This window comes from Musca vetustissima, unplaced genomic scaffold (genome assembly GCF_032173495.1).
Source record: "Musca vetustissima isolate MV318-11 ecotype Yass unplaced genomic scaffold, APGP_CSIRO_Mvet_v1 utg5970, whole genome shotgun sequence".
Lineage (NCBI taxonomy): Eukaryota > Metazoa > Arthropoda > Insecta > Diptera > Muscidae > Musca > Musca vetustissima.
This window is the reverse complement of record NW_026881596.1, coordinates 198,445-223,405: the sequence shown is the minus strand read 5'-3', so window position 1 is coordinate 223,405 and position 24,961 is coordinate 198,445. Positions and strand designations below refer to the sequence as shown.

At 36.7% G+C, this 24,961-nt stretch overlaps 1 protein-coding gene across 1 annotated transcript in view; it reads right to left on the bottom strand.

Moving 5' to 3' along the window:
* The window catches only part of LOC133327550 (uncharacterized), a 30,794-nt gene extending 9,009 nt beyond the window's left edge, over positions 1-21,785 (bottom strand). The window contains exons 1-9 of the mRNA XM_061536067.1: positions 21,758-21,785; positions 6,988-7,181; positions 6,598-6,930; positions 6,425-6,540; positions 6,296-6,367; positions 4,064-6,229; positions 3,803-3,999; positions 285-1,621; positions 30-225 (exon numbers count right to left, since the gene is read on the bottom strand). Coding sequence (XP_061392051.1) covers positions 30-225; positions 285-1,621; positions 3,803-3,999; positions 4,064-6,229; positions 6,296-6,367; positions 6,425-6,540; positions 6,598-6,930; positions 6,988-7,181; positions 21,758-21,785 — 4,639 coding nt within the window. The remainder of the gene's footprint in view (positions 1-29; positions 226-284; positions 1,622-3,802; positions 4,000-4,063; positions 6,230-6,295; positions 6,368-6,424; positions 6,541-6,597; positions 6,931-6,987; positions 7,182-21,757) is intronic.
* Positions 21,786-24,961: the final 3,176 nt, after the last annotated feature.

Sequence of the window (24,961 nt, the reverse complement as noted above, 5' to 3'; positions counted from 1 at the left end):
TTTAAAAACAAATGTTTATTTGAATTTACCTAGGCTCTGATGATCCAATTGTGCCCATATATCCGAATCCGTTAACCTGGCGTAACGGGCACAATCATAGTGGCCAATGTAAATTGTCTGCTGCTTCGTTTCGCTGGTAATTTCTGGCAGTATACAGGGACTGGAACCGGCTGGCCGTAAAATGGGTGTTGTCTTCTTATTGCATTCCTGGTTACGTTCTTCACTCTAAAATATAAAACAAAAATTAAAAATTATTTAAAAAGGGGCATAGGGTGCACCCTTACCTTCGCCCGAATATTCTCCTTCCGTGTCTTGTAGTGACGACCCCTCTCCAAGTGATAACGTTCCTCGGAACGAAAACGTTTATCCATTTTCTTATACAAACGCTGTGGTGTTTTGTTGGTTACCGGCGAATCGGCAAAATCGGACGGTGGCTTAACAATATCCGGTTCGTTGTCTATATAGGGTAATGATTCTACCGAATCGCCACACACCACCGTGGCGTCATCAACCTCTTTGCCACAGTGTGAACAATGACCACTGTGCTGATCGGCATGATTACCATCAGCTTCACTGTAAAATACCGAATCGGAACCGGGTGAAACCGAACGATTAAGAGATTCAATGGATTTGGCTTTTAATTGACATGTTTCCGAGGCGGATTTTACATATGCAGGTGATAGCGAGGTTGGAGTCTTCGAGGAGGAAGTTATCGTTGATATTGTATCTTTCGCAGTGCGTGGTGCTGGTATGGGAATATCTTGTTCAGTCGTGGTGGCAGCGGTCACCATATGACTGGGCGTCCCCGGTGGCTTGGGAGACATTACGCTGGCATCAAGAAGCTTCTCGGCACTACCCATAATCTGCTGAGGCGACAAAGACGTTGTGTTGTTGGGTTTTCGAGTTCTCGTTGCACTTTCATCACGTGAAGATCGCCTCAGCTGGCGACGTATTTTCGGACGGAAACGTTTAAGTTTTACAGGGCTTGTTGATTCGGCCAGTGCCGAGGAAGCCTTTGGTCGTTCGGGTGATTTTTTCAGAACATCTCGTTTTATGGGACTGGTCAAAGCCCTCATATTTTCCTTTTCAATGTCGATTTTCATTGAAGTCTTACGTCGCTTACGTTCCTCTTCCTGGCGGTAACGTCTCGACTTTAGCTTTTGATACTCATCATCCTGAGGACTTTCGTAATAACCCGAGGAGGAGTAACGCACGTCACTGCGTTCATCATCTGATATGGATTCGATTTTTTTGCGGGCCAGTTCCGCCACTCTTTGGCCAAGCGGGGAGGTGCTTTCCTTCTTAGCCATAGGCATAACAACCTTTTCAATTTCCGGCGTTTTACTTTCGCCATCACCATCTCCAACCACACCCACATTATAGCTACCCGAAGAGGTACTACTAACCGAATGTGAGGGTGACTTCTTGGCAATATCTGCCTGAATGGGTGAGGGTAAATTTAATGTCAAATCTAAATGGGTTTTCGATTCTCGTCGATAATCTTCCTCGGGTTGTACCATATCTTCGGAGACCATTTCTCCTTTTGAGGAGTATAACGAAGAAGCACTCTCAAATGAAGATTCCCCGTGGGTCTTATCCATTTGGGAACTTTGAGTGGAAGCTGTAAGGGGGGAAAATATTTACGATTAATTAAATTTAATTTTTTTCAGGCTGGGGATTTCAACATCAAAGGATAATAACACAAATATAGGACATTCCAAGCAGGTGTTTGCATACGCAAAGCATCATCATACATCAAGCATCAAACAACATCGAACACCATCTACTATGGTCTATACTAAGTTGAGGAAATGTGGGTGAATGTGTTTGAGTTGCAAGGATTTTTTAAGGACCTTTTTTATGAAACTTTTAAACGATTATTTTGAGAATGTTTCTAAATATGTATTCAGGATCCATCCATAAATTTGTCACGGATATATAGGCATGGATTTAAAACAATATCTGAGACTATCTATTCAAAGGCGAGGATTTTTTAAAAATATTTTTGGATGGATCATCCAAAGGCGTGGATTTTTTAAAAATATTTTTAGAAGGACCGTCCAAAGGGGTGGACTCTGAATAGGCGTGGATTTCTAAAAATATTTTTAGAAGGACCGTCCAAAGGCGTGGACCCTGAATAGGCGTGGATTTTTTAAAAATATTTTTAGAAGGACCGTCCAAAGGCCTGGACTCTGAATAGGCGTGGATTTTTTAAAAATATTTTTAGAAGGACCGTCCAAAGGCGTGGACTCTGAATAGGCGTGGATTTTTTAAAAATATTTTTAGAAGGACCGTCCAAAGGCGTGGACTCTGAATAGGCGTGGATTTTTTAAAAATATTTTTAGAAGGACCGTCCAAAGGCGTGAACTCTAAATAGGCGTGGATTTTTTAAAAATATTTTTAGAAGGACCGTCTAAAGGCGTGAACTCTAAATAGGCGTGGATTTTTTAAAAATATTTTTAGAAGGACCGTCTAAAGGCGTGGACTCTGAATAGGCGAGTATTTTTTAAAAATATTTTTAGAAGGACCGTCCAAAGGCGTGGACTCTGAATAGGCGTGGATTTTTTTTAAAATATTTTTAGAAGGACCGTCCAAAGGCGTGGACTCTGAATAGGCGTGGATTTTTTAAAAATATTTTTAGAAGGACCGTCCAAAGGCGTGGACTCTGAATAGGCGTGGATTTTTTAAAAATATTTTTAGAAGGACCGTCTAAAGGCGTGGACTCTGAATAGGCGTGGATTTTTTAAAAATATTTTTAGAAGGACCGTCCAAAGGCGTGGACTCTGAATAGGCGTGGATTTTTTAAAAATATTTTTAGAAGGACCGTCCAAAGGCGTGGACTCTGAATAGGCGTGGATTTTTTAAAAATATTTTTAGAAGGACCGTCCAAAGGCGTGGACTCTGAATAGGCGTGGATTTTTTTAAAATATTTTTAGAAGGACCGTCCAAAGGCGTGGACTCTGAATAGGCGTGGATTTTTTTAAAATATTTTTAGAAGGACCGTCCAAAGGCGTGGACTCTGAATAGGCGTGGATTTTTTTAAAATATTTTTAGAAGGACCGTCCAAAGGCGTGGACTCTGAATAGGCGTGGATTTTTTTAAAATATTTTTAGAAGGACCGTCCAAAGGCGTGGACTCTGAATAGGCGTGGATTTTTTAAAAATATTTTTAGAAGGACCGTCCAAAGGCGTGGACTCTGAATAGGCGTGGATTTTTTAAAAATATTTTTAGAAGGACCGTCCAAAGGCGTGGACTCTGAATAGGCGTGAATTTTTTAAAAATATTTTTAGAAGGACCGTCCAAAGGCATGGACTCTGAATAGGCGTGGATTTTTTTAAAATATTTTTAGAAGGACCGTCCAAAGGCGTGGACTCTGAATAGGCGTGAATTTTTTAAAAATATTTTTAGAAGGACCGTCCAAAGGCATGGACTCTGAATAGGCGTGGATTTTTTTAAAATATTTTTAGAAGGACCGTCCAAAGGCGTGGACTCTGAATAGGCGTGGATTTTTTAAAAATATCTTTGGAGGGACTTCCAAAAGCCTAGGATTTTTTAAAAATATCTTTGGATGGATTTTGGAGGGTTTATTTGTTTTGGGGACTATCAATTATTTACCGAATTACAAATTGACAAAACAAGTTTCATATTGAGGCCGTAATTTAAACACAAACACACACACATACATACACATGTATATAATTTTTTGTTTTACTAAACTAAACATAATGAAAAGAATCATTATATAAAAAGGACGTGCTATATTCTCTCTAGACATTTACATAAGGATAGTTTGTATCCAAACCTGGTACTTGTGTTGTTGATGATGAGCTTGTCGTAGTAGTGGTTGTGGTTAAGGTAGTCCTCATACCTGGCGTGCGTCTCGATGTATCTGTACAGGTGGCATACTCCTCGGTATTGGTATTTGTGCTACACTCTGAATTATCGAAACCCTTCAGATTGTCGGTCAGAGAGGATACACCCACCGAAATGTCGGATAGCCTGCAAATTTAGAAAAATACAAATAACATAGGGATTTATCAGAGATATTGGCATTAAAACCAACCTCCTTTGATCCTTTGCCGGTGAAATTGCCATATTCTTCCTTGGTGATGCCAATAAAGCCTTACCCGGATGCTTGACCGGAGATGCCTGCGTCTGCCCTATGATGGGCGTAATTTCTATGGATGGTGATATCAGTTTTGGTTGCGCTCCCCTTTCATAGGATTTCATTGCGGATTCTCGTTCATTTTGTGGTGTCGCCGGTGACCTAGACGATTTCATACTCACCGACCCCGTCTGACTATACGTAGGACTTTGATCGGTAAATTGCTCCTCGAAATCCAAAGCATCTGTATCCACCGAACTTCGTTGCTGATGTTGCAACAGCAAATGTTTTCGTTTTGTTGACGGCGTCAAGAGAAGATTCAAATTATACGAGGCCTCGGATCTTTGCTCTGCCATCAGCACGGTCACCTCCGATTCATTCCAATGACCATCCGAATGATCTCTTGTGACATCATTAGCCAATGAATCCGATGACGGATAGGTAGAAGCATGACCAATGGCCTCCTCGCGCAGTGGACTGGGCGGTGCGGAAATTCCTGAACCCTTCTCATCCCTCTCTTCTTGTTCTTGTTCGCTGTACTCGGCCTCCGGCACTGTGGCCGCAATGGCACAGCCACAGGCCTGTAAATTTTCATAAACAGGATCTTGTCGCGGATCCTGATCGCTACGATCACTCTCAGCTGATATGGAATCATAGGGTTCAGGAAGTTCCTTGGGCGGCAGTTTGGCGGCCTCCTGCTGTTGTTCGTGTTTCTTGAGGAATTTCCGTTTCAATGTCTTCGGCTGGAGATCGTTTTTAATGTAGGGCTTGAAATCGATAATAATCTCCTTTTCATCGGACATATCATCCCGGAAAGCTTTACGATTGAAGCGACGCGACCCCTTACCCACGTAATCCAAATCGACAAGTTTTTCCGTTTTCACATAGACGGGCATCGATTGACGTCGTATATCATCTCGCCGAAAGGGGCTATCATCGGGTGGTTCCATACTGATCAACATTGATTTGCGACGATTTGTGTCCTTATATTCCTTCGGGTATGTTTGGGTAATATCCAAGGAGTCATCATCATCTAGGCAATATTCCTGGGGTGGTGGCAGCAAATCGGATGTGAAGTCCGACGAACCATCAGCCATGAGCTCAGAACATTCGGTGATGTGTTTACAAACATCCTGGATATTGTTCATGTCACGACGTGGCAGACTATGGAAATCGGTGTCCAAGCGATAACCACAGGTCCGCCTTGGTAGGCTATTGCTTTCGTAGGAAAATGAATCCTCCTTTGACATGGAACTGAGATCTTTCTTCTGATAAATATACTTCTCATGATTCGTATCGTATTCCAGGGGAGGTGGTGGTTGATAATAGGGAAAACTACTTTCCAACGGGGACTTGGGTGGTTCCTCTGATTGCGTGCGATGTAGTAGCTCATGTTCAGCTTGAAAAGCCCCTCGCGTCTCTTCTTTCTTTTTACTCTCGTAGGGGATTTGTGAGAGACTCTTTGCCAAGGGTTTACCATTTGCCAGGCCATTAGTTTGAGCCCCCTGTGATACCACGCGTACTCGATGTATGGTTCGTGGACTTAATGCCAAACTCTGTTCGAATTCATTTTTCCTTACATCTGTCTGGGTGGCCTGGGTCTTCATGGCGTTGCGGAACTTTTTCTCCACCACAATAACCTCTGGACTGGGTGGTGGTAAATTTTGTAGAGGACATGTTGAGGTCATCTTCAGGTTACCCAACTCCTCTAAAATCGGGCGATTTGTTAGTACCGCCGCTGTGGGTTGCTGTGTCTGAACATGTTGTTCGGTTACATAGGCGGGCAAATATGTTGTGGGCTGCGCTTGCGGCTGGGGCTGGACCGGTATATGACCTGCCGGATAATGTTGATGTGTATGACCCAATTGGTGGACAGGAACTGATGCCGTTGGCAGCATATGTATTGTGGATGTAGATCCCATTATGGCAGTAATAGGTTGAGCGGGCGGTACACACACCGGCATCGTATCATAATAGGATCCACTGGGTCCCAAGGGTTTTTTACCACCAATTAGGCGTTCTTGTGACTGGGCCGATTTCATGCGACCCGATGAACGAAAGCCCACATTGAAGTCATCGAATGAGGTTAGGGTATGGGAACGGGCAAAGCTGACATGCTTTGTTCTGGAAGAGGGGGAAAGGAGATAATTATATAGACAATGAGTAGTTCGGAATTTATTTAATTCAGACCTTGGTGTATTTAGAGCACCAGCATGTTGTAATCCAGCACCAACTCCCATATGGGAAGGGCAGTGATATGAGCTAGAAGAAAATGCCATATTATTAAGAAGCCTACGAAACGATATATGAATTCCTAACCTTTTATCGTTGATATAACTGATATTATCATAATTCCCATATGCCGGATGCTGCGCTTGATGCATCTGATGCTGTTGTTGCTGCTGCTGCAGATGATGATGCTGTTGTTGCTGCTGGTGATGCTGTAATTGTTGTTGCAACTGATGCTGTTGTTGCTGTTGTTCCATCCATGCACTGTGCTGGCGATTATCTGTCGATGCATCCACCATTTTAGATGTACTTAATATCGATGCTGGTTGTCTACGAAAATAGGAACTTTCCATATCCATGTTATCAGCTGTTGATGTTGACGTCGACGATGTAGTCGTGGTGTTAGGAAATTGTTTGGTATAACGTGAATACTTGTAGAACGGGGTGTAGGGTGCTAAATTCTCATCCGACGGTACTCGTCGGCCAACACAACCGCCCAAAAACGACTGGGGTGTACTGCGACGACTAAGACAGCCAAAGAATCGTTCACGTCGCGATCGATCGATGGTATTCACTTGGCGATCTGTTAAACAATACTAAGGAAAGGAGATCAGTTAGTTAAAATAAATTATTGTATTGGCTATAATTTGTACCTGCTCTCTTATATCTCCTTTGGAATATTGCGATGGCCTGGGATATAATTCAGTTGATGAGGTGTGTCTCAGACGTCGGCGATACGTATTTTCATCTTCAGAATCATAATTACGATCAGATTGACTGGAACAAGTTGGTTTGGTATTTGTCGTAATTGTATCTATTGTACCCATTGAAACAGCATGGTGAAGACCTGCAAAACGATAAAAGAGGGGATATTTTAGTTATACGAGAATGCAATTTTTAGATATTAAAAGAAATTAAAATACATTTTAAATATCAGTGGAACCACTAAATTTACTGATTCTATTTGCAATATATGGAAATCTTCTCTAGAACGGAGTAAAATCCATAACCCCCCAAAATAATATGTGTATAAATTCACGTTCATAGCTCAAAAGTCGATCGATTTATCGCTAATATTCCTTCAGAAAATATTAAATATATATATATATATATATATGCCTGCATGTTAACATGGTCTAATCCGATAAGCTTTTGAAAAAATTCACATTCTGATATTCCTGCAGATCTTGGACTACTCCGATACACTCTTCTAAATATCTCCGTTCTGATATGCTCTGTACAAAATCCACTCTCTGGTAAAATTCCACTTCTGTTAGCCCTTGAGAAAATGTTTTTCAACAAATTTGGCTGCCCAGTTATGTTTTCAGAATTCATAAAAAATGATATTCGTCCTCAAATTGACCTCCTCTGACATGTCTTCCGAGATGTTGCTTTTCCGAAACTCCTAAAAATATTATTTAAAAAATCCACGCGCAGAAATATTCATTAAAAATCCACGTTTGTGGTTCTGATAGACGTGCAAAACTATTCTTTAAAACCCTAATCTTATGGTTCCGATAGTCCTGCAAAAATGTCTTATAAAATGTTCACGGTTGAAGTTCCGATATACGTAGAAAAAAATAAATTAAAAAATACACGCCATGGTCATTGATATCCCAGCAAAAATATTCTTTAAAAAATCAGCGTTTGTGTTTCCCACAGTCCCCGAAATTATTCTTCAAAATATCCCCGTTTGTGGTTCTGATAGCCCTTTAACAATTTTCTTTAGAAATACACGATGGCTGTTCAGACAGACCTGGGAAAATATTTTTAAAAAATCCCGTTTGTGTTTTGTTTAGCCCCCAAAAATATTCTTTAAAAAAACCCTGTTTGTGGCTCTGAAAGTTCTGCAAAAATAATGTTTAAAAAATTTTTTGCAGTGACTCCGATAGATCCTCAAAAAAAATTTGTTAAAAATTCCCTGTTAAAAATCCACGCTTGTGGTTCTGTTAGCTCTGCAAAAATATTCTTTAAAAAAGCCAAGCATTGGAAAAAAGCCAAGCATTGGAAAAAATTGTCTAAGCATTTTACGATTGGGGTATTGGTTGATCTTCAAAAACTGCTGGCGGATCTGGTAGCCCTGAAAAAATATTCTTTAAAAAATCCACAAATTATTTTCAGACAAATATCTAAACATTAAATTATAGATAGCGCTCGTTATAAACAGTATTGTTATACCCTACACAACTATGTTGTCAGGGTATTATAGCTTTGTGCAGCCCCAAAAGTTTGTAACGCCGCGAAATATTGGTCCTAGACCCACCTTTAAGCATACCGATCGTCATATCTCGACTAGCTGAGTCGATCAAGACATGTGTGTCCGTCCGTCCGTCCGTCCGTCCGTCTGTCGATTATAATTTGTAAACACGATACAGGCCACAGTTATGGACCAATCTTCACGAAATTTTGCATGTAGGATGGGTTCTGGCCAATGAAGACCCCTATTGTTTTTGGGAAAGATCGGTTAATATTTAAGGGATGAAATGGACCAAATACTAAATTTTTGTCCGTTTTTCTAGTCGCTCCAGAGGCCGCAATGATGGCCCGAACATCGTGAAATTTTGCATGGAGAAGGGGATCGGGCCAAAGAATAAGCATGCCTGTTTAGATAAAGATCGGTCAATATTTAGCGGGTCAAATGAACCCTGACTTCTGTGTGAAAAATTACAAAATTTGTATTATATAGCGTATATATTTACCCCTGAATGACATAGATCCGAAAAGTTGATATTATATCCAAGAGGAGTGGTTGACCTTTAAGTTAATACCAATTATATTGTTGTATGTGCTCGGATGTGGGAGTTACACCTAAATATTTACAGGTATCTCCGTATTCGTATATTATTTAGTAACCCATTATCACTCTGGAGCGCAGAACTATAGCGCTGATCGATTTGAAATGTTCCATAAGGTTCCAGTTATGATCAAGGACAACGCCTATAATTTTCGGTGTTGATCAGATAATAATTTTGGAATGAAGTGGACTATGTTGTCAGGGTATTATAGCTTTGTGCAGCTCCAAAAGTTTGTAACGCCGCGAAATGATGACAAAAGTATAACGAAAACAGGAAGACAAACGCACAAAGCTAATATATACAGTGAGTCGCAGTCATTATCTGGGAGTTGTGTTTGGGATCATTATCTTGATAAAATTAAAATGTTGTCCCTAATAAACTTTGTACAAAATTCCTGCCATAAATACGAGATTGCCTACTTCTGTAGCGATCATAATCCACGGCTTTATTCGCTCTGCACTTGGTCCATTCATCACCAAAAATAACAGATTTTCAAAATGCATACGAACGAACTCTTATCGGATTTTCCTCTTTGGGGTTGATTAATGGCTTTTTCAGTACAACTCCACTATGAAGATAATCCTTAAGCAATACTTCAAAAATGACCATAGTATGCTAAGTCTGAAAAGTGAGTTTTTCAGTAGAAGTTTTCAAAGTATGGAAGTTCCTTGAATCTTACGTGCCATGCTAAGTAAATTTTTGCTTATAACTTTGGTTTGGATTGGCCGATTAATGCCAAAATTTCAGTGAATTTAAATTAAGGACCGTAGTATCTAAAAACGTGAAGAACTTTAAAACATGCTAAGTCGACTTAGCATACTATGGTTCGGAGGCGTCGACTTAATGTTTTGATATTCCTTCAGAGAGAAAAAATCGAAACTAAATATAGATGGCGCTGAACTTTTCAAAGGAAAATATTCGATAATAAGTTGTGCGTTTTTAGCGCCCAAAAGTATGCCACACATGTTTTCTGTTTAATGTCATTGTATTCGCACTGTGTTGTCTTAATTAGATTCCGACTGACAGATTTTATTACTTCATGGCGGACCCTTATTACAATAATTAAAATAAAATGCGAAGTGTAGATGTCGCACCTTATTAACAAAATAAAGTTTCAGCTTGATCTCAAATCCTTTCAAGGAAAAAATTACATATTTACATTTTAATTCCAATTAATTAACAATTCCTAATTTCAAAATCAATTCTACATTTATTATTTTGGTATTTTAGTGCTCTAACATAAGCCAAATTATCTTCACTTAGTTAAGTGTTTCTTTTTAAATTCTAATCGTATTCCACCATACATCGATTTTTTCAATACTTCAGAAAATATTCCTTAAAAAATTCTCGCTCTAATAATATTTTTGATACTTTTAAAGACACAATGTATTTAAAAGCATAATCTTTCAAAAATCCACACTTAAGACTTTAATATTCCTCCATGGAAAACAAATATCTTTATAAAATTTTCTTAAAATAATCGAAACCAAATATAGATAGCGCCGTATTTTTCAAAGAAGATTTTCTATAATTATTTATTTGTTTTTGGCGCCCAAAGGTATGCATCATATGTTTTCTTTTTTACTCATAAATATCTCTGAAAATATAGCTTAGATGTCGCCTACTATATACTCCTTCAGTGTTGTTTTAATTAGATTCCTATTTGATAAATTCATTTTCACAGTGTACATCTCTATTAGACTCTTGGAAATACAAATTTAAGTATAGATGTCGCTCATGCTATAAAAAGTGTTTCTACTTGATCTCAAATCCTTTAATTTAATTCTAATTAAATAAATTCTAATTTCAAAATCTTTTCTACAATTATTTTTGAAAAATATACATCTTTATAAAATATTCTTTAAAAATCAAAACAAAATATAGATAGCGCTGTACTTTTTTAAAGAATATCTCTTATAAATATTTATTTGTTTTTGGCGTTCAAAGGTATGTTCCAAGTATTTTGTATTTAATATCATTGAAAATATAGATTAGATTCCAATTGACTAGATAATTTTCCTCAAGGTGGAATCTTATTAGATTCTTTGAAATTAAAAATGAAGCATAGATGTCGCTCATTACATAACAAGTGTTTCTATTGAATCACAAATGTGTTCAAAGAAAATAAAATCTTCTTCTAATTTAATTCTAATTGAATAATTTCTAATTTCCAAATCCTTTCTACAATTATTTTGACCTTCTAACATAACCCATCTTCACCCATTTAAGTGTTTCTAATTAAATTCAAATGATATTCCACCATTTGCCGCCTTCTTTTTTTCGACAGTCCTTGTCCTTCAAATGCCTAAACAGCAGCACATATTCAAAATCCAAATAAACAAATGTCAAAAATAACCTGATTTTCAATGTTGTTGTCATCGTCAGCGACGAGGACGACAACGTCGACAAACTAATGACACTGTTATTTTCAATGGGACCCTCAGCTGACAGCCTTTACGTTATGTAATTCGAATGCTTTGCAATGAAAGTAAAGCAGCCTTTGCAGTTTTAGGTTTATACCGGCACCGTGTCTGTCTGTAAAGGATATGAACATGGAAATGGAGAATTTATTGAGTTCTCTAAACCAAAAAAAAAACCATCTGTAAGTATTTCGTTCTACAACAGAGGTGGCCCAAAAAAAAGACACAAATATAATTCCACGAGAAAAAAATAATGTCGTTCTTATTTTTTGCTTAGGTGACTTTTTGCTACAGTTAGGCACAGGGGAGGGAAGGCAGACACGGAAACCAAGCATTTTAATTTCAATATTAAACAAAATTAAGCTCTTTTGAAGGCATATCGTTGGCACTTTGAAAGACAGACAAGCACACACACACACACACCATGACACATATACTTTTACATGGAAAATGTAAACTGGTACAACTCGGTCGGATGGCTGGCTGGCATAGATGATTTTCCTGGTAATGGTGCTGCGGATCTTTTTGCTGTGTCGTCATTTTACTTTTGAATTTTTGGTGTTGACAATATTTTAGAAAAGACCCAAATAAACACACGCACACATACACCCAGTGACAACGTGACATGACGACACACACACATTCGCACATCTTCACATTTCTAAACTTTGAAAATTCATATTAAATGTTTTGACAATCGAGGAAATGCTGCTGCTAAATATGAATAGACCAATTATAAAGCAATTGGAAGAAGGATGCCAGCGTCGGAGTGGAGTGGAGCACCATCACGTTTAGGCTTCTAAATTATTATTCAAGAATTTATGGTATTTTGTATTTAAAGAACCCATAAATTATTTGGGAGGACTTTTGGAATGTTCACTTACACACACACGCACATCCATACTCTTCATCCCCTCAAAAAGGGGTTTTTTTGGGGTAATAATCTTACTTAAGTGGGATAAAGAAAAGTTTAGCAAAACTTTGCCGCAGCAAAACAAGACGAGGAAGATAATAAAGTAATCTATAAATATTTGTACCTCTATTAAGCGAGGTGATGGGTGCGGGTTGTGTAAGTGATGATCACAAAAATAAATATTTTAACTGGGAATTTTTATTTGAAAGTGTCAACTGTTTTTATTTCAGATTATTTAAAGGTGGGTGGTATTTGAGGAGGAGATATTCATGGACACAGGGACCATGGACCAACCAAACAAGGCGTGGATTTCTTAAAGAACATTTTTTAAAGGACCAACCAAACAAGGCGTGGATTTTTTAAAGAATATTTTTTAAAAGGACCAACCAAACAAGGCGTGGATTTTTTAAAGAATATTTTTCAAAAGGACCAACCAAACAAGGCGTGGATTTTTTAAAGAATATTTTTCAAAAGGACCAACCAAACAAGGCGTGGATTTTTTAAAGAATATTTTTCAAAAGGACCAACCAAACAAGGCGTGGATTTTTTAAAGAATATTTTTCAAAAGGACCAACCAAACAAGGCGTGGATTTTTTAAAGAATATTTTTCAAAAGGACCAACCAAACAAGGCGTGGATTTTTTAAAGAATATTTTTCAAAAGGACCAACCAAACAAGGCGTGGATTTTTTAAAGAATATTTTTCAAAAGGACCAACCAAACAAGGCGTGGATTTTTTAAAGAATATTTTTCAAAAGGACCAACCAAACAAGGCGTGGATTTTTTAAAGAATATTTTTGAAAAAGACCAACACAAGGTGTGGATTTTTTAAAGAATATTTTTCAAAAGGACCAACCAAACAATGCGTGGATTTTTTAAAGAATATTTTTGAAAAGGACCAACCAAACAAGGCGTGGATTTTTTAAAGAATATTTTTCAAAAGGACCAACCAAACAAGGCGTGGATTTTTTAAAGAATATTTTTGAAAAGGACCAACCAAACAAGGCGTGGATTTTTTAAAGGCGTGGATTTTTTAAAGAATATTTTTCAAAAGGACCAACCAAACAATGCGTGGATTTTTTATAGAATATTTTTCAAAAGGACCAACCAAACAATGCGTGGATTTTTTAAAGAATATTTTTCAAAAGGACCAACCAAACAATAGGTGGATTTTTTGAAGAATATTTTTCAAAAGCACCAACCAAACATGGCGTGGATTTTTTAAAGAATATTTTTCAAAAGGACCAACCAAACAATGCGTGGATTTTTTATAGAATATTTTTCAAAAGGACCAACCAAACAATGCGTGGATTTTTTAAAGAATATTTTTCAAAAGGACCAACCAAACAAGGCGTGGATTTTTTAAAGAATATTTTTGAAAAGGACCAACCAAACAAGGCGTGGATTTTTTAAAGAATATTTTTCAAAAGGACCAACCAAACAAGGCGTGGATTTTTTAAAGAATATTTTTCAAAAGGACCAACCAAACAAGGCGTGGATTTTTTAAAGAATATTTTTCAAAAGGACCAACCAAACAAGGCGTGGATTTTGTAAAGAATATTTTTCAAAAGGACCAACCAAACAAGGCGTGGATTTTTTAAAGAATATTTTTCAAAAGGACCAACCAAACAAGGCGTGGATTTTTTAAACAATATTTTTCAAAAGGACCAACCAAACAAGGCGTGGATTTTTTAAACAATATTTTTCAAAAGGACCAACCAAACAAGGCGTGGATTTTTTAAACAATATTTTTCAAAAGGACCAACCAAACAAGGCGTGGATTTTTTAAACAATATTTTTCAAAAGGACCAACCAAACAAGGCGTGGATTTTTTAAACAATATTTTTCAAAAGGACCAACCAAACAAGGCGTGGATTTTTTAAACAATATTTTTCAAAAGGACCAACCAAACAAGGCGTGGATTTTTTAAACAATATTTTTGAAAAGGACCAACCAAACAAGGCGTGGATTTTTTAAACAATATTTTTGAAAAGGACCAACCAAACAAGGCGTGGATTTTTTAAACAATATTTTTGAAAAGGACCAACCAAACAAGGCGTGGATTTTTTAAAGAATATTTTTCAAAAGGACCAACCAAACAAGGCGTGGATTTTTTTAAGAATATTTTTCAAAAGGACCAACCAAACAAGGCGTGGATTTTTTTAAGAATATTTTTCAAAAGGACCAACCAAACAAGGCGTGGATTTTTTAAAGAATATTTTTCAAAAGGACCAACCAAACAAGGCGTGGATTTTTTAAAGAATATTTTTCAAAAGGACCAACCAAACAAGGCGTGGATTTTTTAAAGAATATTTTTCAAAAGGACCAACCAAACAAGGCGTGGATTTTTTAAAGAATATTTTTCAAAAGGACCAACACAAGGCGTGGATTTTTTTAAGAATATTTTTCAAAAAGACCAACACAAGGCGTGGATTTTTTAAAGAATATTTTTCAAAAAGACCAACACAAGGCGTGGATTTTTTAAAGAATATTTTTCAAAAAGACCAACACAAGGCGTGGATTTTTTAAAGAATATTTTTCAAATAGACCAACACAAGGCGTGGATTTTTTAAAGAATATTTTTCAAAAAGACCAACACAAGGCGTGGATTTTTTAAAGAATATTTTTCAAAAGGACCAACCAAACATGGCGTGGATTTTTTAAAGAATATTTTTCAAAAGGACCAACCAAACATGGCGTGGATTTTTTAAAGAATATTTTTGAAAAGGAACAACACAAGGCGTGGATTTTTTAAAGAATATTTTTCAAACGGACCAATCAAACAAGGCGTGGATTTCTTAAAGGATATTTTTCAAACGGACCAATCAAACAAGGCGTGGATTTCTTAAAGAATATTTTTCAAAAGGACCAACCAAAGGACTATCAAAGGCGTGGATTTTTTAAAGAATAGTGAGAGTTCAAAAAAGCGTCCTTATATTATCTGATATCTTGGCACCCAAACTGTTTGTTGGGTTATGTAATCCCATTCACAATTCGCGGACAAACACACTTCTTAATCGACTCACAGACACAACATCATCCAGCCAGCCAACCATCAATGTTTTACTCAAAACCAGATTCCTTGTTTGCACATGATGATGCTGTTGTGTATGTGTGTTAGTAGGCGAGTAAGAGAGTGTCGTCTTCATCGTCATCGTGACGGTATGTTGTTATGTGCCTGTGTGTGACAAAGTGTGTCAGTGCTGTGCAATTATTTACAATTACTTAAAATTCCGTGGCATATGTCGGCAATGTGATGGAGGGGTGGTGGTGGTGGCAGGGGTAGGGCAGAGACTGTAGGGCTGGTGGCTGCAAGTGGAAGTAGAGGAAACAATAAAGACGAATACAACAGGAGAAGAAATTACATGTAAGTGAATGGAAATAAAGCGAGTGAACAATGGAAAAAAAGCAATGATTATAAAAAAACAACAACGAAAACAACAAAGACATCAGCACAGACACACAAGACGCAAAACGACAACGAAAAAAGGCAACCGCAACATGAGAAGCAACAAACAGCAAAGCAAAAAAAAGGACATCCATCGTCAGCCAAGTCCATGTTAAAAGGCATGGATGTCGAAAATGTCAACGTGTTTGTAATACGAGGAGAAGGATGGAGGATGAGGAGTAAAATCCAAAGGAGAAGAAGCAAGAAGCAAGCAAGCAAAACTTTGAAAAGGTAACAGGAAACATAACACTACAAATGGGTTTCCTTTCCATTTTACATTGCTCTGGTCTCGTTGTGTAAAAGGATGAGTGTATGTCTGTGTGTGTGTGTTTGTGGAGAGTAACGCATAGCATTAACATAAACATACACTTATCACCATTCATTTGCTCTGCTGCTGTTCGTTTCTGTTCTGTTTAACAAGCTCATGTTTTCTTCATGCATGCTCTTTGATAGAGTCTCCATTTGTATCTCAGCCCCAAAAGCGAAAAAGAAAGCAAAAAGAATTGGAGTTGTGGAACAACTGGGTTGTTAGCTGACAGGATATTTGACACTGTCATCCTTTAAATAATTTAATTTTGGTACGGAGCAGGACATTCACACACAACGTTGTTATTTTAAGAGGAACATTTGTTGCATGCCACGTGTGTATTTGTATCTGTGTAATTGCTTATTTTCTTTTAAGAATAACATGTGGAAGCTTTAATTATGTTCTACGTTATTATGTGCTACAGAAGTGCTTTCTTCATTATTAATGAATAATGTAAGATTATTGAAAAAATGTTTAAACATTGAGGTGTTTAGTAAATAAGTATATTGAACAAGGAAGTGAGCCACAGACCGATTTTCAGAACCTGGAGAAGAGCATTTACATTGATAAATTAGACTTAAAATGAGCAAAAAATATTTACGATAAAATTCCCTACCAAGCCCAATCATTCCACTGGAATATTTATAAGGACCTCCACCTCTATTGTCGTTGATTTTCTAAAGAGGGTTTTTGTAAGGACCTCAACCTACATAAGACTGAATTTTTAAACAGGACTTTTGCAAAGACCTCCATTGGCGTAGATTTTTGAAGAGAATTTTTACAAGGACATTCATAAGAGTGGATTTTTTAAAGATGATTTATACAAGGACCTTCCTGGATTTTTAAAGAGGATTTTTACAATGACTTTCATAGGCGTGGATTTTTTTAAAGATGATTTTTACAAGGACCTCCATAGGCGTAGATTTTTAAAGAGGATTTTTACAAGGTCATTCATATACGTGGATATTTTAAAGACGATTTTTACAAGGACCTCCACCTCTATAGGCGTGAATTTTTTAAAGAGGATTTTTACAAGGACCGCCACCTCTATAGGATTTTTACAAGGACATTCATAGGCGTCGATGTTTTAAAGAGGATTTTTACAAAGACCGCCACCTCTATAGGCGTGAATTTTTTAAAGAAGATTTTTACAAGGTCCTTCATAGGCGTGGATGTTTTAAAGAGGATTTTTACAAGGGCCTTCATAGGCGTGGTTGTTTTAAAGGGGATTTTTACAAGGACCTTCATAGGCGTGGTTGTTTTAAAGGGGATTTTTACAAGGACCATCATAGGCGTGGTTGTTTTAAAGACCTTTTATCTTTACAATACTAAATCGTGTTTTACTACCCATCGATCACCTCCTTCCGGTATCTTTCCCACAAAGGGTCAATATTTTCAATATTTATATATCCCATATCAAGCGAATGGACTATCCGATTTGAAATAAACTTTGTACCACCTATTATCTTCACCAAACTTAGTCTGAAGATGGTGGGTCCATGGGACCACTCCTCCCCCACAAATGGTCAATATTTTTAAAATTGATAAATCCAATATCAGGCGAAAGGAATGACAGATTTGTATGAAAAATTGCGGAAACTATTATATTTAGGAAGCCTAGATAAGTCCAAATATGGGACTAATTGATCCACTCCTTCTGGTACCTCCTCCACAATGGGTCACATTTTTCAATGTATATAATTTAAATATTAACCAAACGGAATGTTCGATTTAAAGCTAAATTTGCACAACCTATTATCTTTACCAAGTCCACATCAAGTCCGAAAATGGAGCCCACTGGTCCACTCCTTCTGGTATGTCCCCCACAAAAGGTAAAAATTTGCAATATTGACGAAGGATCACGATCTGCGAATTTACACTTGGAATGTGCGCACGTCGAACAGACAGGCTCAGCGTTCGCTTTGGCGGATGTATTTAAGGATTGCTATAATCCGTATAAAAGCGACGATCTTCTACATCAGTCTCATTTAAGCACATTCTCTGACAGAATACAAAGATTAGCAGACCACAGGTATATTCTACAAGCGCCGAGAAGCAGAATGTGACCACTGCCTTGACCTTAAAATTCTGCTAGGAGATTTTAATGCAAAAATTGCAAAATTGCAAGAAACATCCGATATCGGCATCAGTCAGAATGAAGTCCGGAAATGTTGTCAATGAGTAAAACACCAAACCAAAGGTGCATGCACAACCTCCAGTAGAGAAGAAGAAATAAACTTGGCAACAGATACAGATATCGTGCTGTGGATTTGGAAGGAGCATTTTGCAAAGTATCATTGCTAGTATCATATACCCCAGAACTGATAAGATATGACGGTAAGAGTATATATCACTTAGCCAAGATGAGGTCTGAGGTCATCGACTGAAGAATAATAAAGCAGCAGGTGCCGATGGGTTATTATTCAAGATAGGTTGTCAAATGCTGATCAGCAGCATGCGTCAGCAGAGTAGTAAAAATTGGAAAAGACCCACGAAAAACACATCGACATCTTTCACCTATTCGTCGATTTGGACAACCCTATACATTAAGAGGTATTTAAAGCCAATTTTGCGTTCGGCATTTTTGCGAAATGTATACGATTATGCAGGATAACATAAACTGACATAAGGTCACCAGTTAAAATGGGAATATTTAGGATCTGATATGGACCAAAAACTTTATTTTGTCTGTTTTTCTAGTTGCTCTAGAGGCCTCAATTACGATCCGAACGTTACGAAATTTTATACCGAGAAAGGGATTTGGCCAATTAACAATGAAGAATCCTTTCATAAGAATCGGTCAATATTTAGCGAGTCAAATGGACCCAAGCTGTTATGTGAAAAATGGAAAAAATACATTCTATGGCCTTTATGTTCACTCCTGAAAGACATTAGCTCGAGAAGTTGACAGTATATCCAAAAGGAGTGGTTGACCTTTAAATAGATATAAATATGAATGTATGCACTCGGATAGGGGAGTTATATGTAAATATTTACAGTGATCTACATATTCGGATATTGTTTAGTATTATTACCATTGCCTTATTGGCTAAAGGAAACATCACGTTCATCGTTTTGAAATTTTACACGAAGTTGCGGTTGTGGCCAAGGACGACGTCTAAAATAATCGGAGATTTAGGGGATGAAATCGATCGGAAATATTATTTTTGGTATTTTAGTCGCCCTAGAAGCCACTGTTAAAAAAACATTTTAAGTTTAATACGGGAAAGGGAACCTGTTTTGATAATGATCGACCTGTATTTAGTGGTTCAAATTAACTGAGACTTTTGTGTGAAAAAAAAACAAAATTTGAATCTTTTGGGGTCAATGTTCTCTCCGAGCAAAATTAATTCGGTAATATAATTCGGAAAAGATGCCAGGTGCTAGGCAGAGGAGTTTTTAACTTCTAATCGTTTAACATGTTGCAAATATTACAATATATTTTCCGCAGAAAGTTAAGGGTATCATATGGTCGGTCCCGTCCGACTATACTGATCCGCTCACTTTTTATACCCTCCATCATAGTATGAAGGGTATATTAATTTTGTTTTTCCGTTTGTAACTCATAGAAATAATAATTTTCTACTCCAATGACGATCTTTTTTCCGTTCCAAAAATTAATAATATTCGCCTCCTTTTAGGGGTAGTCTCCATATAACCCCAATTTTTATATTAAAATAGTTATCTGATTTGTTCCGCGTTTTAGGTTCCGCCCGGCCCCGAAATGAAAGCCTGTGTACGTTGCTGTTTTGAGACTTTCATTAAATGAAACATATCCGCACTAAAAATGTTTAATATTGACCCAAGTTTCAGGGTAGCCCCCATATGAAGGTATTCCCCATTATTCGGTATTTTGGGCATTTTGGACAGGTTTTCCAATCAACTTGGATGTAATTTTGTATTTTGGGTTATTATTATACACACATCCGTACTGAAAATTATTAATATTGACTCAATCTTCAGGGTAGCCCCATATATCGGTACCACTGATATTTGGTATTTTAGACATTTTTGACAATTTTCCCACCGAATTGGCTGCAATTTGATATTTTTGTTATCATTAAATGGCACATATACGAACCAAAAAAAAAATATATATATTGCGTGACTTGGCCCGCATTTAATGGTAGCCCCCATAATATGGATTTTTACAGGTTTTTCTATCAAATTGACTGTAATTTTAGTACTATTTTGAGGATTTTGGACACGTTTTTATACCCTCTACCATAGTATGGAGGGTATATTAATTTTGTTTTTCTGTTTGTAACTCATCGAAATAATTATTTTCGACCCTATATATATATATTCTTGATTAGCGTAAAATTCTATGAGGATCTAAGCATGTCCGTCTGTCTGTTATAATCTGTTATAATCTAAACGAATTGAGATATATTTGCATAGAGTAATATTTTGTGTGCAGCCAGGTCAAGTTCGAAGATGAACTATATCGGTTCACGTTTAGGCATAGCTTCCATATTACGGCACACCCCAATTTTCAGTTTTTGGGGTTTTGATCGGATTTTTCGCCCGATTGGCTGTAATTTAGTACTTTGAGTTCTTATTGGAATTATAAATATAGGTCAATTTTTTCGGGTGGTCTCCATATAAGGCTTCCCCTCAATTTTCCACTTAAAATTATAAATATAGATCCAATTTTCGGTATTTTTGGTTCTTGAGCGTGTTTTTCAACCGAATTCGCTGAAATTTGGCACATTGGGTTCTTATTGGGTACCAAATTTCTCCAATAAAATTATAACGGTACCAATCCCAATTAAAAATTGCTGAAATTGGTATTTGGTGTACATAATTGTTTATATAACTCGGTTTGTAGAATTATCGATATAGGTCTACTGTGTGGTATGTACCCTATATTTTCATTGCAAGTATCTACCATAGGTAGGTAGAGGGAATTTAATGTTTTTTCACTTTTTTAACCTAATTTCGCTGTAATTTGGTATTTTGAATTCTTAGTGGCTGTCACATCTCTTACTACCAAAAATATCAATATTGATTTCCATTCTTTTATAGCCACATATAACGGTAGCTTCACTATTATATGTTTTGAGAATTTCAATCATATTTTTCGGTATATTCAAGGTCCTATCATAACATGAGTTTTCTTCTAGGACGAATAGACATTTTTACCACTGTCATTCAACACAGTATGACATTTTTTCTAATATGATAGACTGATGTAGCAAAATTAGAAATTTTATCATTCCTAAGTCAAACTGTGTTGAATAGTCCCCACTAATTTCTGACGTATTTTCTTCAATTTGTTATCAATTTCCGATGATTTCACAATTATATAAATCCAATTTTGTTGACGAAGTAATCCATTTTCTCCCACCTAAACTTAAAACTTCTTTCTTGTTTTTTGCAAAAACCTCAATAACATTCCAAATACAGAATCCCACATACCACGATATGAAATAAATATGTTTCGAAATAAAAAAAAAAACCAAAAAAAACAGAAATTGTAAGTAAACATATGTACACCATGGCGTAGTAGTATACGTATACGTACTTTTTTACTACTCACCGTTATTCATACGCATCGCCACACTCATCTTAGTGTTGGTGGCTTTTGGATTGTAAATAAAAATCCAAGAAGGATGTTCTTCGCTATCTCGCTAGATGGCTGGCAGACTGTCTGGCGGGTTGGTTGGTTGGAAGGTAGGTTGGATGTTTGGTTGACTGGTTTCAAAAGCGTTGAATGTTGTTGCGTTGCGTTCCTTTAACTTGAGTATCTATGTTTTGGAATGTGGGTGTCTTGGCAAAACACGTCTCTCTGTTTGTGTGTCTTTATTTGTGTGGGAGAGTGCGTTTTTTCCCTGTGTGTGTATATCTGTGTTTCACTATGTTTGTGCGGGGGGTTTGGATGTTGTCGTCGTCGTATAAGAAAAAACGCTTCAATGATTTTTTTGCCTTTGTTGCTGTTGCTTTTACGAAATAAATAGAAGAAGAATTTTCTTTTAATGCTATTAGAGTTGATGATAATACAGCTGCTGGAAGATACGTTTGTAAGGTTTTTTTTTTTTGGACCAGCTAAGATGTTGGATATTAATAACTCCCTATCTCTGAATGGTCGGTTGACTGGCTGACTGTCTGTCTGCCTAGGCTTTGGGTTTAGTTTAGAAATACTTCTTCTTTTTGTTGTTTTGCTCCAATTGCATTGCCATCGTGTGCTCTGTAAGAAGCTGCAGCAGATCCACCGATAATGACGACAACACCAATGATGTTGATAATAAGATAGAGGATATGACTGACAGACAGACACACACACACGGCCAGTGAGACACTTAACAAGCCCACATGTACACCGAATGAATTACCCCAGTTAAAGAAAACTGGTCATTATTATTCTGCTGTTTTTTCGTATTATTGTGGTTGATGCTTTAGAACGGGGTGAGGTAAAATCGGATGCTTAAGGTATGGTCGGTCGTTCGGTCGTCTTTAAACAAAAACCAGCCTTCTTATCCGCAATGATACATGATGGTGATGGTATTAGCAGCAATGGTAAAGGATTCAACAGCAGCACAACAACCTGAACCAGATCGAATAAAAGCAGAGGCCATGGTGTCTAGGACTCTTCATGTATTTGTTTTTGTTGTTCTCATAGTTTTTTATTATCTTGACATTCTACAGATGCCTGATGATAATGATGTGAGTATTTTGTTTTTGTTTTTCTGTCTATATAATTTTTTTGTACATTTCTTAAAGCTTTTCTTTTAGGGGGACATTTGGATTATGTTAGGTTTCTCTATATAAGTTTTTATGTCGATATATTTATATGTATGTGTGTGCAATAGTATTTTTTTCTTTCTTTAATATAGCTAATCTCTATGAATATCCTTGGTTTCCATTTCTTTTTCTATAATTTCACTTGGAATTTATTTTCATTGTTGTTGTTGTTTTTATTGTTTCTTTGTCATTCTTTATTTCACTAAAATACCCGTATTACGAAGGATGTGCATAATAAATTGTTGTATGGTATGCTGCGGCTGCCGCTGCTGCTGGGATGTGTGTGTATGTATGTATATATGTGTCAGCATTTGTGGTATCCACTGAATAGTGAGTGTCCTGTTTTTCTTGCTTTGACGATAGCAAGCAGCACACACTTATGCAAGAACACCAAAAAATTAAAATTGCCAAAAAATTTCTTGAAGGATTTTTTTCTCTGTATTTTTTTTATTTTTGTTTTTTTTTTCACTAATAAAAAATATCACACCAATAAATTTGCAAAATTAATTATCTAACATTTTTTTTATATTTTTACACTTAATATTTTGTTGTTATTTTATTTTTTTTTTATTTTTTTCTTTAATTTTTAATTTCTATATAGTAATGTCTGTATATAACATTGCTAGGTAAATTTTTTCTTCTTCATTCATTCATTAATTTGTCTAAATTATTGTATAACAAAAATAAAGTAAATCGTTTTATTTCGTTTCGTTCGTTTGATTTTTTTGGTTTACACGGCCGTTTTTTGTTTAAATTTTATTTTATACATTTGTTTTAAAGTAAAGTGAAAATATTTGTTTTTTATTTAAAAAGACTACCGAAAGCAATCTGCCTCTTTAAAGTTTTTTTCATTTTTCTGTCTCTATATTTATGTGTGTGCGTCAAGTTTGCTTCCTTTCTTCCTTCCTTTCTGGCCGTAGTAGCAAACAAAAAATTATTGTTGTTTTATGTGTTTTTTTTATTTTTTTGTGTCTGAAGTGTCTTAAGAGTAGAGGAAATGAAACACCTCAGCAGCACAATAATTCGAAGATGCGAACGAGATAACAATGATGCTGAAACTGAAGCATCATCGCTGAGTCGAACAGCAAAAATCCTTTTTCTGTTGAGCTATGCTCACGCACTCACACACACATGCTCACGCACCCGCAGAGAGCAAGAGAGAGAATGAGAGGTGATATGTAAACACCAACGCACATTGGTCGCAAACAGCATCCAGTGAGACAGTGATGTCAACTCTGAGGTTTTAGTCCTTGTGTGAATTTTTTTTAAACACATCTTTCAAGGTGGGGATTTTAAAAGATATGAACATCAACACAGACTTATATTTAAACCAGTGAGCGGAGCAGTATAGTCGGGCGGGGCCGACCATACGATACCCTACACAACTACCACAGAGTTCTAAATTTCTCCGGATGTATATTCCAAGCCTGGGCAATATTTCGTGATATTTGCACCCTCTTGGCCGATTAGAGGTCAACAGCACCTCTTCCTTACACTGACATATTTTCCGAATATTACTAATATTCAGTATAGCCCTTCTAATTAATTGTCCAGATTCCCCTCACCGTGGGTTGTATGGTGATTTTCGTTATAACTGTGGCCTATTGTCCGACTAGAAAAAAACACAACAAATTAAGTTTTCGGTCCACTTCATCCTAAAATTAATATCTGATGATTACCGAAAATTATAGGCGTTGTCCTTGACCATACCTTGATTCTCATGGAAAAATTCAAAGCCATCAGCGCATATTACCGCCCTCCAGTGTGGTAATGGATTACTAAGTAATATCTGAATACGTAAGAACCTGTAAATATTTGTGTGTAACTCCCACATCCGAGTACATACGACAATGTAATTGGAGTCATTTTGAAGGTCAACCATTCCTCTTGGATATACTATCAACTTCGCGGATCTATATGCTTCGCGAGTAAATATATTCGGTATGGAATGCAAAGTTTGTCATTTTTCACACAAAAGTCAGGGTCCATAATAATAAATAAA